The sequence below is a fragment of the Anguilla rostrata genome, chromosome 4, assembly GCF_018555375.3.
Source record: "Anguilla rostrata isolate EN2019 chromosome 4, ASM1855537v3, whole genome shotgun sequence".
Taxonomy (NCBI): Eukaryota; Metazoa; Chordata; class Actinopteri; order Anguilliformes; family Anguillidae; genus Anguilla; species Anguilla rostrata.
The window spans coordinates 3,964,350-3,981,419 of NC_057936.1; the positions used below are offsets into that span (position 1 = coordinate 3,964,350).

Below are 17,070 nucleotides of genomic sequence, written 5' to 3' on the forward strand. Positions count from 1 at the left end.
CGCGCCTCACCACGCCGGGCCTCACCACGCTGCCTGTAGCGTAATTACCGCCCATGTTTACACACGGCCGCTTCCCGTCCGAACCAGCCATCCGAGGGGGGGGTGGGGTTGGGGGGGGGGGGGCTGGCGTTCGGTGGGCCCGGGGTCCTCGCGCAGAGCGAGTGGGGCTTCTCACCCCCCCCGCCCGCCCCGCCAGGACCGCGTGTTCCGCGCGAGCGGTCCCCTCCCCCCGCTCCGATGCGCCCGGCGTCGCGGCTCCTGCCCAAAAACCAAATTGCATTCATTTGTAATTATGACCAGTCCCTAATTAACTGGGCCTGTTTCAGCACTGTGGGTTTACAGGCCTCTGCCTCTCTCTCTCTCTCTCTCTTTCTTTCTCTCTCTCCCTCTCTCTTTCTCTTCCTCCACCCGTCTCTCTCCCTCTCTCTTTCTCTCCTTCTGCTGCTCTTTCTCTTTTCCTTTCTCTCCCTCTCTCTTTCTCCTTCTGCTGCTTTCTTTCTCTCTCCATCTGCCTCTGTCTCTTCCTCTCTCCCTCTTTCTCTCGCATATCCTCTTCCTCTCTCTCTCTCTCCTTCCAGCTCTCTTTCCCTCTGGCTCTGTCTTTCTCGCTACCCTCTGCCTCTCTTTCTTTCTCTTCCTCACTCTCTCTCTCTCTTTCTCTCTCTCTCCCTCGTCTGTCTCTTCTTTCACCTCCTTCTCTCTCTTTGTTTGCCCTTGTCTATTTTTTTTTTTTTTTTTGCGATGCCCGCCCTGGGGCATCGTTTGGTTTAGCCGTTCGCCTGGTGTGCGGCGACTCATTTCGTTCATTTTATCCGGAATGTTTGGGACGTTCTTTTAATCCGTTTCCTTTTCCTCCTGCGTTCCGGCGGTGTTTTCGCGGGCGCCGTCTCCAGAGCGTGTTTTCTGTGACAGAACACGTTCGGAACAATAAGACGCGCGTCTGCAGAACGTCTTCAAAGCCACTTTCACGTCACAACCGAATCACAGTCTAACCAGAACGTTCCCCAGTGTTTAAAAAAAAAAAAAAAAGTTTTTGTGCTGCGCTCTCAGAAACAAAAAGGGTTCCTTGGCTCATCTCCTGAGGGGGGAACCCGTCTTAGTTCTTGATGGAACCCTAATTGGCAGGGCTTGAAAAGGGTAACGGCTCCCGAAATTGAGCCATTTTTTCCCTTGCTCTGGATCGGGTTCCTCTGTGGAGACACAGAGACACAGAGAAGCCTTTTGGAACCCGTTCCTCTGGGAGTGCAGCTGGGTAATTTCTCTTGCATTGTGCGCGTGCTCCTGTATGACAGCATCCACTAAAGCACAGGTGTTAAACTCTGGTCTCTGGGGGGCCGCGGTGTCTGTTTCGTTTTTAGAGCGTCTCATTTAAGTCACTGATTGGCTAAAAAAAAAAATTCCACACACCTTGTTCCCGAGGCCTTGATTGGCAGCTGATTGACCAGGTCAAAACCTAGTATATGGCTGTACCGGCCGACCAATGGTGTAACTTCGTAACTTGGCCGACCAATGGTGTAACTTCATCACTCACTCAGTCACTCAGTCACAGACATTCATGTTTGTAGGGCTGGCCCCCGTTGTTGCGGTCCAGCCAAAAACCTGCAGACACTGCGGTTCTCCCCCCCCCCCCCCCAACCCTGCCCTCCTAGAAATGTTTCACTTTGACACCCCTGCGCTGAACGAGTGTAGTGTAATCTGACGTGTGACCCCCCCTTCCCTTCCCTCCCCAGCCGCGCCCAGATTCACCAAGGTCCCCGTCGACCAGATAGGCGTGTCCGGGGGCGTGGTCTCCTTCGTGTGCCAGGCCACGGGCGACCCGAAACCGCGGGTCAGCTGGAACAAGAAGGGCAAGAAGGTCAACTCCCAGCGCATCGAGGTAAGCGCCGTCGCCCCCTGCTGGTCTCCCAGTGTATCCTTACGTAATATTAGCACGTCGCCATAGCAGACGATGATAGATGTTTGTTTGTTGGTGGGGAACTACAGATGGTAGATCTCCAGGAGCAGGGTTGGTGTACTTCCTAAAACGTGTACAGGAAATTGCACGTTTGGTTTTTCTGAACACTCACATCGTCGGGCGAATCGTTACGGGCGACGTGCGCCATCCTGTGCACTGCCACAGGAAGTGATGCGCCACGTCCTGATCAAGACGAGAGGAAGCAAGCGTTTCCGCGCGTCGTGCGAAGACAGTAGCGTGGCGTTTTTTATTTATTTAATCGTTTTTATCGCGGGCTGGACGTACGTGCCGCTGGCGTACGCCGCCGTTTGTTTTTTGTTTTGGTTTTTTTTGCGTAAACGAGCGGCGCTTTATTTACGATGCGTGTTTGCTGTTCCTCTCTGTCGGAGCGCAGATGGCTCCTGTAAAGTCCTGATTGATGCTCAGGGCTCCTTAATTAAAAGCTCCCGGCACTCTCGCCGAGCCGAGGAACGCGTCGGGGAGATGGAGCGATGGCACGGGAACGAGGCCGAGGGGAGGAGAGCGGGAGGGAGGGTGGGAGGGTGGGGGAGGGAGGGAGGGAGGGAGGGTGGGGAGGGGGGGAGGGAGGGGAGGAGGAGGAGGGAGGGAGGGTGGGGAGGGAGAGGGAGGAGAGAGAGAGGGACCGAGGAGGAGGAGAGAGGAGGGAGGAGGGAGGGGGGAGGGAGGGAGGGGGGAGGAGAGCAGGAGGGAGGGAGGGAGAGAGAGGGAGAGGAGGGAGGAGAGAGGGAGGGAGGGAGGGAGGAGAGGGGAGGGAGGGGGGAGGGAGGGAGGAGGGAGGAGGGAGGGAGGACAGCGGGAGGGAGGGGGGGAGGAGAGAGGGAGGGGGGGAGGGGGAGAGCGGGAGGGAGGGGAGGGAGGTAGGGGGAGGGAGGGAGGAGGGAGGGAGGAGGGAGGGAGGGGGGATGGAGAGACGGCGACGGTGAACGAAAAAATCACGTTCCGCGTTCCTCCCCTTTCGCTGAATGGTTGCGTACGGACTCAGGGGTACGGCGTTGTCTTTTCCAGCATTTAAAAGTATTTTTTTGCGAGGGGTTAGATCTGATTGGACGACGTCCCCTCCAGCTTTTGCCTTGATATCGATCTCGCTTTCTGGGGTGCTGAAAAAACCATTTAATAGTGTTGGGCCGCCAGATGTGCTGAGTGCGGCTTGCACACACATGTGGTTCCTTCAGACTGTCAGCATCTGGAGTCCTGCAGGAGACATACGCCTGTCTTCCAGGAGACAGTCAATCAACGCACGTTTTTCACGGAATATTCCGGTAGAAAATCCCACCTGAAGAGGTGCCCGGAGGGGGGGGCACGCTTTTTTTTGGAGTCGCCACGGACTCCTCCGGTCTTAATCACAGACATTCGGGCCCGGCTGAATTTTTTTATAGATACGTGATCCAATGCATGCTGGGATGTTATTTGCATAACTGATCGATGAGCCACACCCGGGTGGCGTCCTCTGCTTTGCACGTGATTAGCTGTCCTCCGCTCACCTGACTGTTTCCGTGGTTTCACGCGCTACCTGCGGTGTGCCTGGCGGACAAGCAGGTGACGATGGGGTGGGTAAATGGACTGCATTTATATAGCGCTTTTATCCAAAGCGCTTTACAATTGATGCCTCTCATTCGCCAGAGCAGTTAGGGGTTAGGTGTCTTGCTCAGGACACTGACATGCCAGGGCGGTTTGAACGCAACCTCCGACTGCCAGACAATCGGTCTTACCTCCTGAGCTATGTCGCCCCTATGTCGCCGGGTGGGGGGCTAGGGGGGGTTGTGATGACAGACGTGTCTTGATGACATTGGGGAGAAGTGTGTTTAAACGGTCACAGACGTTCCCCCGGTCAGGGGCATCACTAGAACCTAAAACATACCGAGGTCAAGAGACTCAACGCGGGAGGGGGGTGGGGGGGTGGGGGGGTCAGGCCAGGGTCTGCTGTTAAATTTGTCATTTTTTGAGGATCCATTTTAGAGTGTAAATGCTGTACATATGCCTCTGGATATTAACCATGAGAGACCACTCATTCTACTCATAAATGAATTGTAGCTGATGATCTCACTAAAGAATGAAATTGAAAATACAGGCTTTGGAAATGGACATCTAAAAAGCATGAAATTAATTCAGAGGTCATGACCTTCGCTGTCCTTAGTGGTAGTTATGACCTTGGTCTCGGTCAGTCTCACGTTCATGGACGTGTAAAAAAAAATGAAATGAATTCAGAGGTCATGACCTTGGTGTTTTTAGAGGTAGTTACGACCTTGGTCCCGGTTGGTCTCACGCATGTTCACGGTGTCTGGCTCCTCCCCCTCTCTCCCCCCCCCCGCAGACGATCGAGTTTGACGAGGGCGCGGGGGCGGTGCTCCGGATCCAGCCGCTGAGGGCGCCGCGCGACGAGAACACCTACGAGTGCGTGGCCGAGAACAGCGAGGCGGAGATCACCGTCAGCGCCAAGCTGTCAATCATCCGAGGTGAGTGCAGGCTCCGCCCCCCACTGTGCTGGCTCCGCCCCTAACTCCCCACTGCACTGGCTCCACCCCCTACTGTGCTGGTTCCGCCCACCCCACTCTCGCCCGCCGCGGACTGTTACCTAGGTTACCGAGCCGTCACAGGGTTCTCCGCCCGCCCCCCCCCCCCCCCTTTCCTGTCCATCTCTAACCAGTTTACATTCCACCAAGGTGCCGTGTCCGAAACACAGCTTACTTCCCTACTAATGAGTATACGGGTTTTTGTACAACTTGTGTACTCAATAGTAGGCAAGTAAGCTTTTTTCTGACATGGCCAAAGGCATCAGACACGCTACACTTTGACCTTACACTCCCTTCGAAATTTTGAAGTGCCATTTTGGAAAATGGCTACCACGGCCATCAGTGTGTAATTAGCTGTGGTGCGTGATGGCTTCACCTGTAATTCTCTTTCCATCATATATATATATATATATGTGTATATATTCTACAGGAACACCACATTTGGTGCTTTTTATCACAAAAAGTGACTGATTGTTGCCTTTATTGTTATCGATGTAAACGGCTGAGTTGCCGAGCTGTCTGGAGTGTGGCGGGTTTTTTCCGCGAAGCGCGCTCGACAGGGAATCCGTTTTTTGGCGGAACTCTGCTCCCTAGCAACAGCTACATTTGAACGAATCAACAAAGAGAAAAGGTTGAGTTTTGTTCTCCGGCGTGAGTGATTAAATTTAGATGGACACGGCGGCAAGGAGGAGGAGAACTGTTCTCAGCACAACTTTCCCCCCCCCACAAACTGTTTTTGAGAAGATAAAGCAAGAACATATCGCGTTCGTTCAGGTAAAAATGTTAAAAGGCGCACGAATGTCAGCTTGCTTGTTTTCTTTGTGCCTTCTCTCTCTCGGCGGACATGTTTGTTTGGAGTGCGCTGTCTCTCCAGACTGACAGACGCTAGCGAACATCCGCGTGGAACAGAAACGCGTCTTTGAGTTTGAGCCTTGAATGCGAACCTCGGCTCACAGTTACATTACATTACTGGCATTTAGCAGACGCTCTTACTCAGATTGACTTACACAACATCTTACACGGCATTTATTTACATTGCGTCCATTTATACAGCTGGATACATCCAGAAGCAACGCAGGTTAAGTACCTTTGCTCAAGGGTACAGCGGCAGTGTCCGACCCGGGAATCGAACCGGCGACCTTTAGGTTACAAGCCCAGTTCCTTACCCACCGTGCCACGCTGCCGCCAGTTGCTCGGGTTTGCCTGGGCCAGGTCGAACGCACGTCTGAGTTCCACGCCTTCGCCCTCCGTGCACAGCTGGCAGATTAAACAGGACGGCCAATCAGACTTCGGTTTCACAGAGAGGCTGTGGCTGTCCACTTCCTGCGTGCAGATGTTCATTTGCATAGAACAGGTTGTACGTTTTTATATATTGTGGACGGGGGGCTGTGAGGGTCACTCTGGGGGGGGGGCGGGGCGGGGGGGCATGGGGGAGCGATTGATAGATGGCGACGGAGGCAGATGTTACCGGACAGATGTGAAAATGGCCCAGAGCTGCCGGAGAGATGGAGCCTCAGGTACTTACTGAGTGTGCGACAGAATTACCTAGGAAAGGTGAGAGAAAGGACAGAGTAAGGTAAAGAGAGAGAGGGAGATAGAGAGGGAAAGAGGGAGAGAGAGTGAAAGACGGAGAGAGAGCGAGCGACACTTCATTGTGAGGGCAGGATTTTCAGTCACTTTTTATTCCTGATGTAAAGTCTATTTTTCAATCATTTTTAAGTGTATTTGGTGCTTGAAGGTCCTTGAAAAAAAGCCTTAAATTCAGTTGGAATTCTGCAGATTAGGTGGTACGTTTCAAGAACGGGAATCTGTGCTGTGAAAACGGTGGAGTTATTTTTTTTTTTTGGCTTCTCTCATTTGCACGGTTCTGTGCTCAGGGTCCCCAGTGGCAGTGCCCAGACCGAGCGAGTCGACTCACTGAACAGCCTTGCGTGGCACGTAATACCACAGCTTTAATTGCAAGTTAAGACCGCAGCTCTCAACCGTGCCAATTTGAACCGCTCTCTCTCTCTCTCTCTCTCTCTCTCTCTTTCTCTTTCTTTTTTTGCTCTCTCTCTCTCTATCTTCACGGGACAGAGCTGAAACGGAGGGGAAGACCTGAATGCCATAGCGTGCTCTCTCCCTCTCTCTCCCCTTCTCTCTCTTTCTCTCTTCCTCTCTCTCTCCATTTCTCTTTCTCCCCCTCTTTCTCTCTCCCTCTCTCCCTCTTCATTCACACGGGCATTGAGAATGCCATTGCTGGCTGTCGGAAGTGACAAGCTGCTTGGATCTGTATATCCAGTCCTGACTTTCTCCAGTGTTTTTTTTCTTTATGATCTTTGTGCAGTTTTTTGTGTGACATGCAGTGATTATGTGGCTCACGGGAGGCTGATTGTGTTGGAACGTGTCACGGGTGTGCAGAATAAGTGTGAGGCGGTTTCATCGCCTCACCTCACTTTCTCCTCTGATTTTTATTTAATAATATCCGTTAGATTTAAGCGAAGTTTGAAAATCGTTTTTCCAATTTCATCTGTGTGTCGACTGGAAAATTGCTTCTTAAAAATGACATTTTTTTGCAAGCCCAGCGTCAGTTTGTAAAAAGAAAGTGTGCAAGCGCACGTTCTGTATTGTTATGGCTTTTGATGAAGGCGAATCACAAGCAATCAAAGAGAGGGACTTCCTGTGAGCGACTGGTCGCTAGAACTGCGTTTCATTAGTTTCGGCATATTCGCTAAAATGAAAATTATGAATTTCCACATCCAGTCAGCCGCCTTCTCGCTTTAGTTCAAAAAGACGGTTATTATTTTAACAGCCCCTCAGAGGGACGCCTGGCCCCTCTCGATGGAGCGCGGCCGGGAGGGTAATCGATGTGGTTTCTGGGTAATCGCCACGGCCGAACGCTGTTATACCTGCGTGTGAAAAAAAATAACGTGCTGAAGTGTACCCGAAGTACGCTATTTTATAACTTAAGGACACTCCAAGTTTAATTAAAGTTCATATCGAGTGTGCTTAGTTGTGCTATTTTCTCACATGGGGTTATGGAGCAGCCCTTCCTCCAATCACAGAAGGACGCGACCACTCAGAGGTGTGATTTTTTTTTTTTTTAGCTGATTTTTCCTGATTAATCGGGTAATGCTGCCTTTTTTTTGGCTGGACCGCAGCAGCGGGGGCCAGCCCCATAAACGCGAATGTCTGTGAGTGAGTGACTGAGTGAGTGATGAAGTTACACCATCAGTCGGCCGAGTTATGAAGCCACGCCATTGGTCGGCCGGATCACGTGTGTTAGGTCCAGCCGTATACTAGGTTTTGACCTGGTCTTGTTTTTTCGGGCCCTGGCCTTGTAAAACGGGGGACAGAGGACTGTCGTAGGGCCTGGGGATCAGAGCCTCTGCTCTCTTCGACGGCTGTCCGTGGGACGGAACGTTCGGCAGCTACGCGGGATACCCGTGCTCCCAGGAGGCATCTGGGTTTCTGAAACGTCGGTGTTTTTCCCCTCACTAAATCAGGGAAGAAAATTTAGGAATGATCCACATCCTGGCCGCTGTGTGTGTGTGTGTGTGTGCGCGCGTGCGTGCGTGCGTGTGTGTGTGTGATTTGAGAGGTGTGCTTGGCGTGGTGACCGAGCGACGGTGCTGCTATGTCCTGATTTATCAGGAAAGAAACGCGGAACAGCTCGCCACTGGCTAACGGTATCCACGGCAAGACAGGTGCGAGTCACGTCCCCTGTGCTCCGGGCTTTGGCCCCTCCCCTTCCTGCTGCGGCCACGCCCCCCCCCGACCTCCCTCCTCTCCGTGCGAATGCGGCTCTTCCTCCTCCCCTCGTTCTCTATGTTTTTTGCGGGTGTAGTTTTTTTTTTTTTTTTGCGAGCGGCCGCCATCTGCCTTGTTAGCGCTGGACCGGGGAGCTGGCAGCTTGCGGGGCCCTGGGCCGGGACGCAGTCCAGCCACAGGGTCTGCGTGGGGAGCCGGGTCTTACGCTGGCCCGGGACGCGGTCCAGTCCGGAGGGTCCGCACGGGGGAGGCGGGTCTTACATTAAAATCCGGGTTTTGGCCAGACTGCGCTCCCCACCCCAGGGACCCACGCCGGGGATCTGCCTCCTGCCCATCTGCTGTGAGCTTTATCAGCTCTGCAGAGACCGACACGCAGCGTACGCACCCACACACACGTATACACACACACACACACACACACACACACACACACACACACACACACACACACACACACACACACACACCACAACACACACACACACACACACACACACACACACACACACACACACACACACACACACACACACACACACACACACACACACACGTATACACACACACACACACACACACACACACACACACACACACACACACACACATCACGACCACACACACACACACACACACACACAATACACACACACATAACACACACACACACATATACACACACACACATACACACACACACATATACACACACACACGCACACACACACATATACACACACACACACACACATATACACACACACACACACACACACGCACGCCAGCCTACGCACCCACACATACACGCACACGCACACGCACACGCACACACACACATATACACACACACTCACTCACACACACACACACATGCGTGTGCACGCATGCACACACACACACACTCACTCACACACACACACACACGAACATGCACACACATGCACACACACACACACACGCACGCCGCAAGCACACTCACCCACACATAGACACCCAAACAACACACACATTGGTTTCTGTGTTACCAAGGAATTGGGAAAATACATTTGTCTGCTGCTTCTCAAATAGAAAGTTCAAATTGAAAATGTTTTATTGGCAGGACTTACTTCTGTAAACAATAACAAAGCAAACTGCAACACAAACACAGAAGAAAGATCAATAGCAAACAGTGTGTATTACTAGCTACAGCAGCGACAACAGCAGTACTGTTGTTAGTGTAATTAATAATAATAATGATTAATAACAGTTTGTGTTATAAATAGCGATTATTAATAATGTTATGTTCCTTTCATTTGCTGTTTTTCTCTCTTTTTTCTGTCGGAAAGTTAATGCTTCTCAGTTTGTTCTTTTTTGTGACTCAGTTTTCCAGTCGTTTAGTTGAAAAAAGCACAATCAATTTACTAAATGAATTTTTTTGCTAAGCAGCTCATTACACAATCAACAAAAATCATTGAGAACATTTTCACTTTTGGCAGAGTTTAAATTAAGTCGCCGTGAGTTCAGAACGCCTGTTTCACGAAAGAAAAATGAAGGAGGTGGAAGAAATGCTGATCAGGGACACTGCATGCTAGAACTTTTGAGTGAATCAGAAGTTTTAGTTAAAGAGTATTGCTCTATTCATGCCATTCCTGCCGCTATCGCTGCCCAGGGACATTGCTAATGTGTTAATTGTACTTAGACACGTGGAGGAAGATGATGCGTAGGTGTAAAATAGCTGGATTAGGATTGCTGGAATAGGGAACACGTGTTAAGTAACTTGCCTGGTACGTTGTGACGGGATGTTGCTATGGCAAATAGACTGTGCTTTTGATTTAAATTAACAGCACTGCACTGATTTCTTATTCAATGCTCAGTCTTAGCTGATGATAGCTGGTATTTTTATTTTATTTTTTTTAACCTAAAGACACATTAGCTATTTCGACAGCTTGGCTAGATTATGCCCTGGGGATTTTACGTTTAGACTTTCTAACGTCGCCCAGTTTATATGAGGGATGTGGAACGCATTTTTTAAAAATTCTGTAAAAAATTATGGATGCTAAAATGCACGTAAAGGCTCAGCTCGGGGGGGAAAGCACTTGAAAGCAGAACGCGATCACGCAGAAAATTAATGTTTTGGGGAGTAATGAAATGATCGACGTGAGAAGAAAAACGGAAAGGAAGACGGAATGGAAGAGGGAGGGGGGAGGAGAGAAAAGAGGGGTGCGGAGGGAAGCGATCAGCGGTGCGGTCAGAAGAGCAGCTGCTTCGGGCCAAATCGAGCGCCGTGATTGGACGGCACAAACACGCGCCGAGCCTGTAAGGCTTCGTAATCGGTTTTTTGGCTGGACCGCAACAGCGGGGGCCGGCCCTACAAACACAAATGTCTGTGAGTGACTGACTGACTGAGTGTGTGACTGACTGAGTGAGTGTGTGACTGAGTGTGTGACTGACTGGCTGACTGAGTGAGTGTGTGAGTGAGTGAGTGTGTGACTGACTGACTGACTGACTGAGTGAGTGTGTGACTGACTGACTGACTGAGTGAGTGTGTGAGTGAGTGAGTGTGACTGACTGACTGACTGACTGAGTGAGTGTGTGACTGACTGACTGACTGAGTGACTGAGTATGTGACTGACTGACTGAGTGTGTGACTGACTGACTGACTGACTGAGTGAGTGTGTGACTGACTGACTGACTGAGTGACTGAGTATGTGACTGACTGACTGAGTATGTGACTGACTGACTGAGTATGTGACTGACTGACTGAGTGTGTGACTGACTGACTGAGTGTGTGACTGACTGACTGACTGAGTGAGTGAGTGAGTGAGTGAGTGAGTGTGTGACTGACTGACTACTGGACTGGTTGTGAGTGAGTGAGTGTTTGTTATGACTGACTGACTGATTGACTGAGTATGTGATCGTAGTTTGTGACTGACTGACTGATTGAGTGAGTGTTGACTGAGTGTGGCTGACTGGATACCTGATGAGGTTGTAGAAATGATGTTGACTGACTGGCTGACTGACTGAGTGAGTGAGTGAGTGTGTGACTGACTGACTGACTGACTGACTGACTGAGTGACTGAGTGAGTGAGTGAGTGAGTGAGTGAGTGACTGACTGACTGACTGACTGACTGACTGACTGAGTGTGTGACTGACTGACAGGGTAGAGTGAGTGAGTGATAAAGTTACACCGCGCATGTCTGTGACGTCGGCCGGTTGGGTCCAGCCATATACTAGGTTTTAACCTGGTCTTGTTTTTTTGCTCACCTGGAGAAGCTGTTCTTCTCTCCTTATAGATCTCCTGACTTTTTATTTACTTATTTATTTATCTTTTTTTATTTCCCCTGACATCTCTCTCTGTCTTGGGCCAATTAGAACAGCTGTAATCAGTCATGACTCTAAATTAGATTGGCCTTAACCTGGGGGTTAATTAACCCTATAATGAAAGAGCCCAAATTTTATAATAATTTTTATCAGATACTATAGAACAATGCCGCCCTGAATGGGTTATTACATTTTTTTTTTTTGGTTCCTTTTCTTTTTTCCTGCCCAGTGTAGAGTAATGATCACCTCATGAATGCTTAATGAAGCGCGTACTCACCGTCTCTTCCTGTCTTTGTGTGACTGCACAGGTAATTACGCCCCGATCAATAGGAGAGGGTGCTTGGGCGTTCGCAGTCACTCCTTGACTGTGACTTTGATAAATTGTGCTTTTCGAATTTCCGCCTTAGTTTTTTTAAGGCTGTTTCCACCCGTTTCAACAGCTTGACACATGCTTGGTGCTTTTTGCCAACCCCCACCACTCTCTCTCTCTCTCTCTTCTCTCCTCTCACTCTCACCTCTCTCTCTATCTCTCTCTCTCTCTCTCTCTCTCTCCTCCCCCTCGCCTTCTTCCTTTCTTTCTCTCCCCCTCTCCCCTCTCTCTTTCTCTCTCGCTCACTCTGTTTCTCTCCCTCCCCCTTTTTTTTTCATTCTGACTTTTTTTTCTCTTTTCTATTGATTGCTTTATTCGCTCTCTCTCTCTCTGTCTGCATCTCTCTATCGAGTTGTTTTATTTTTCACAATTCAGCAATTCTTTGGAGGCATGCGGCGGGTCTTAAAAATGTTGTGTGCGGCACAACAACAAAAAAATGAACTGCAGTGAGCCTTAACACTTCGACTGCAATAACGGTTATTGTGATGATAAAGGAGACAGACAAAAATCGTAGACTGAATTGTGAGGACGGCAGTTCTTGGCCTAGTTTTGTTAGTCAGTGCTGATTGGCTGTGCGGTCCCTGTCCTCGAGCCTGTGATTGGGTGAGAGGTATGAGGTAGTGTTGGTGTGGCTGTTGGTCAGATTTTTACCCGTTTAAATGGAAATAGTTGGAAGTGATTTTTTTTTTTAATGAAATGCAAGTACCTACATGCTACTGTGCACAGTAATACCCAGAAGGCACCGTATTTTATAAATCTCCTTTCTAGCTATGTACCATTTTCTCTCAAGAAACACTTTTGCCAATAATAATTCAAGAACTCAGGAAATTGCTTCTCATTAATGTAATAGAAGGGCCGGTATATCACCTGTAATTCTGTTCCTGAGAGAGAGAGAGAGAGGGGATAACTGCTTAAATCACCACTCAGAAAAAGAATAAGTTTGTGTCAAATTTTTTAAACATTATACCATTTCTGAAAAGTTTCTGAATGGTTTTGTAGAAATTTGTAGAAATCGATTTACACCCGTAGTGGTTCCCAGAAACCAACTTTCGCCACCTGCATCCCAAGATGGAACCCAATCCGTCATTAGGAAACACCCTAAAGATTGAATCCCGGCTATTTTTTTATTTATTTTTTTTTAGTTTTAATGCCTCGTCTGAATCCTGGACAGTTTTAGCGGTAAATAATTTAAAAGGACGGAGGCGCAGAGACGCCTGGAGGGGGGGGCCGCCTCTCCCCCCCCCCCCGTCCTCCTGCTCTCCGCTCGGGAAGCGCTGCTGATGCCCTCCCGCCCCAGGGGATTCTGGGTATTAGCGGCTGTGTGTGTTTTTTTAAGGAGCGCTGTGACTGATGGGGAGTAACGGGGCGTGGCTGATTACTGTTCGCTCTCTGTGTTCCCCCCGTGGAAGCCGGCGAGTGGCGGAGGGGAAATGCATTATCATACATTAAGGGCTCTGAGGATGTGGGTGAGGTGGGGGGTGGGGGGTTGGTGCTGCTGGTTTGTACTAAGACGACCTCTGTGCTTTCACCTTAACTTTGGCTGAGAGTGAAAGGAGAGCAGGTTTTCAGAGCGACAGGAGTGGTGGGGGGGGGGGGTTGGGGTGTGGTCACGGGTTCGATTCCTGGCTAGGACACTGCCGTTGTACCCTTGAGCAAAGGTACTTAACCTGCATCGCTACAGTATATATCCAGCTGTATAAATGGATGCAATGTAAATGCTATGTAAAAAAAAAAAAAGTTCTGTACATCGCTCTGGATAAGTGTCTAGCTAAATACCTGTAATGTAATGTAATGAAGGTGATCTTTGGGGTTTGAGGGGGTCCTGTCACAGGGGTCAGGGCCTCCATCAGGGGGAGACAACCAAGCATGAGGTGGGGGGGGGGGGGGCAATGGTGTGTGAATTTGGGGTAAATATTATTGTCCCGGGCCCAGGAATAATAATAGTAGTATAATTTTATTTTTATATTACTATATTATTACTATTAATTATGTTGACCCTGATCAAGGTCACATACAGCAGTGCCCCAGCACAGCCTCCTAAAACAGGTCACACTAACCTGCTGCTTCCACAACAACAACGACAAAACCGAGCCCTGCATGACCCAGCGAACGTGGACACATGACGACACAAACCGGGGCCGTACACATTCCTCCCCATCACAACGATTCTGTTTTTCCCACGGCACGCAGGAAATGGTGCCGTGGACAATGCATGGCAAATTGTGGTCACTCACTCACTCACTCACTCACTCACGGACGACCTGAGAGGGACATTTTTCGGGACGCATGCGCAGGTGGTGCCAGCTAAAATGTGGAAGTGGGTCTGGACGGTTACATGCGTGTTATCTTGGATAAAAAGAAGCCAAAATTCTCTTCTTTTTGTCCATTTTTCGTGCTCTTTGTTTGATTGTTTGTTTCAGTATTGCCCACTTCGGTCTGACATCCGCTTGGCTTTTATAGACAGGTAAACATCCAACGCAAAGCTTCTGAGGTGGCCATTTTAGGGAAAAAAAAGCCTGTTCCCCCTCTCCCACGGAAACACGTCTGTTTTTTTACACCGTTTTGTTTTGTCGTTTTTTTGACTCAAGCTGTCTTGTGCTGGAGAACATACTTCGTGTGCAGGCAGAAATGACAGGTACACTGCATTATGGGAAGTGCGAGGACTTTCTCTCCTCTGTCACCACTGTTGTTGTGCGGAGCTGCGAGCTGCCGCCACAATGCCATTTACAGAGGCGCCGTGCACTTAGAAATGTAATTTCAATTTCTCGGGTCTGCCGGAGATCGCGTCTGTTCGGAGATTGTCACACGGTGCGTCAGTGGTTTGCGGTATCGAAAAAGCAAAAGGAATAGAAGTCCCGCTGCTTCATCTTTTTAAAATGTGCTTGTTCAGTCACCAGTAGTTACCGCTGCACTGTGTGCCTCTGGCAAGACAAACACGGGGGATGTGCGTGTGTGTGTGCGTGTTTGTGTGTGTGTGTGCGTGTTTTGTGTGTGTGTGTGTGTGTGTGCATGTTTTGTGTGTGTGTGTGTGCGTGTTTTGTGTGTGCGTGTGTGTGTGTGCATGTGCGGGTGCGCGTGTGTGTGTGTGTGCATGTTTTGTGTGTGTGTGTGTGTGTGTGTGTGCGCGCACGTGGGCATACGTATGTCTCGTGGTCCTCAGCCAATCGCTGGTGATGGATAATTGTCAAAGGTCAAAGGTCACTGCACCCCAAGAACTGAATTAGTCATGACCCTAATTGTGTGGTTAGCTTGCCCGCAGTGAAAGCCCGGCATTGACTGCAATGGATTAAGCAATGAAAGGATCAAGCTTTTTCCACTTTGCATAAGGAGAGAGAGGGGGGGGATCATGGGGAGGGAAGAAGGGAGGGTGGGAGATGAGCGGGAGAGAGAGGGAGAGATGGAAAAGGAAAGAGAGAGACAGAGAGAGAGGGAGAGATAGAGGAGTGGGAGAGAGAGAGAGGAGGAGGAGGAGAGAGAGGAGGAGTGGGAGAGAGAGAGAGGAGGAGGAGGAGAGATAGGAGGAGAGGGAGCGGGGGGGGGGGGGGAGAGGTTGGGAGAGGACCTGTCGGAGGCAGCTGGGGGAATAAGTCATTTTTGGAGCAGGTGGACAGTTACCGTCGGTGATAATGAGCAGCTGATAAATAATGAAAGCTCTCGGGAAGCAGATCGACCCCGCCACCCCCCTCTATCTTCCTCTCTCTCTCTCCCTCTCCCTCAGTCCCTCTGGTTTTCAGCCTCCCACTGTGTCCCTTACCTTGAGTTATCTCCCTGACCCCCCCGGCACTGCAGGACACGTGGAAGAAAGAGGTGGGGGGGGGGCGAGGAGGAGAGAAAGGGGAGAGGAAGAGAAAGTCTCAGGAGAGACGGGGGCCCTGCCCCGCCATCACACCGAGAGACGGCCGGCTGAGTTCGCACCGCGCGGTCCCCTTATCTCACCCCCGTAAACACGCCCGTTTCCACAGCCCCCCAACCTGTACTCCCACGCCCCCCATCCCCCCACTGCATTATGCATCCCTTTTACCGCGGTACGGTCCGGCGGAATCTACAGACTCCTGTCGCGCCGCCGCGGACTCCGCGAGATGAATTATTAACACGGGCACGAGGCTGTGTGTGCAGCTGCGAGTGTGTGTGTGTGTGTGTGTGTGTGTGTTGTTGTGTCTGTGTGTGTGCTGTGGCGGCGTTGCGTGTGTGAGTGTCCATGTTACTCATGTCTGTGTGTGGAGCGTGTGGTCTGGGGCCTGTGTGTTTTTTATTGTGTTTTTAGAGTTGTATGCGGTGTCTGCCATGTTCTCATGTTGAATGCCTGGCTCACTGTGTGTTCTCTTTGTTTCTTTGTTGTTGTCCATAAAAAGAATATTTGTTAAATACACACACATACACAGACACATACACACACACACACTCCTGCATGCGACACACACACACAGACACACACACACACACACTCTCACACACACACACACACACACACACACTCTCTCACACACACACACACTCTCTCTCACACACACACACACTTTCACACACACACTCTCTCACACACACCCTGCCGCGCGTTGGCCGTGTCACTGGGGGCGGAGTCTCTCTCTCTCTCAGAGAGTCAGCGGTCGATAGAGAGGGGGAGACGTGCTGGGTGCTGCAGGACGCCCCGACACCTCCGAGCCCCCATCCCATGAATAAAGACCAGCCTCGGGGGGGGGGCAGGGGGGGCCCATCCTGCTCATGAATAAACATCAGCCTCTCGCCCGCGCCCGCCAGAGGAGCGCACGGTCTGCGGCGCGGGGGTCAGGGCGTGTGTCGCGGGACGACGGGGCGTTCCGTCTCCGAGCAGCGCTTAGCGACGCGCTCCTACACGGGACAGCGCGGAAACGCAGGGGTGAAGACCTGAATGCTGTAGTGTGCTCTCCCTCTCCCTCTTTCTTTCTCTCTCTCTTCCCCTTCCTTCCCTCTTCCCTCTCTCTTCCCCTTCCTTCCCTCTTCCTCTTTCTCTTCTCCTTCCTCCACGCCCTCTCCTCTCTCTCTCTCTCTCTCTCTCTCCTCTTTTTTCCATCCCCCCTCTCTCCCTTTCTCTCTTTCTCCCTCTCTCCAACTCCCTCTCTCTCACCTCTCCCTCTCTACTCTCCCCCTCTCCCCTCTCCTCTCCCTCTCACCTCTCTCTCCCTCTC

General features: G+C 50.7%; 1 protein-coding gene across 1 annotated transcript in view; it reads left to right on the forward strand.

Annotated features, from left to right (window-relative positions):
* LOC135254071 (receptor-type tyrosine-protein phosphatase S-like) overlaps positions 1-17,070 on the forward strand; it is a 254,574-nt gene that overhangs the window by 121,217 nt on the left and 116,287 nt on the right. Inside the window, exons 4-5 of the mRNA XM_064334022.1 lie at positions 1,731-1,876; positions 4,287-4,428. Of these exons, the coding sequence (XP_064190092.1) occupies positions 1,731-1,876; positions 4,287-4,428 (288 nt within the window). The remainder of the gene's footprint in view (positions 1-1,730; positions 1,877-4,286; positions 4,429-17,070) is intronic.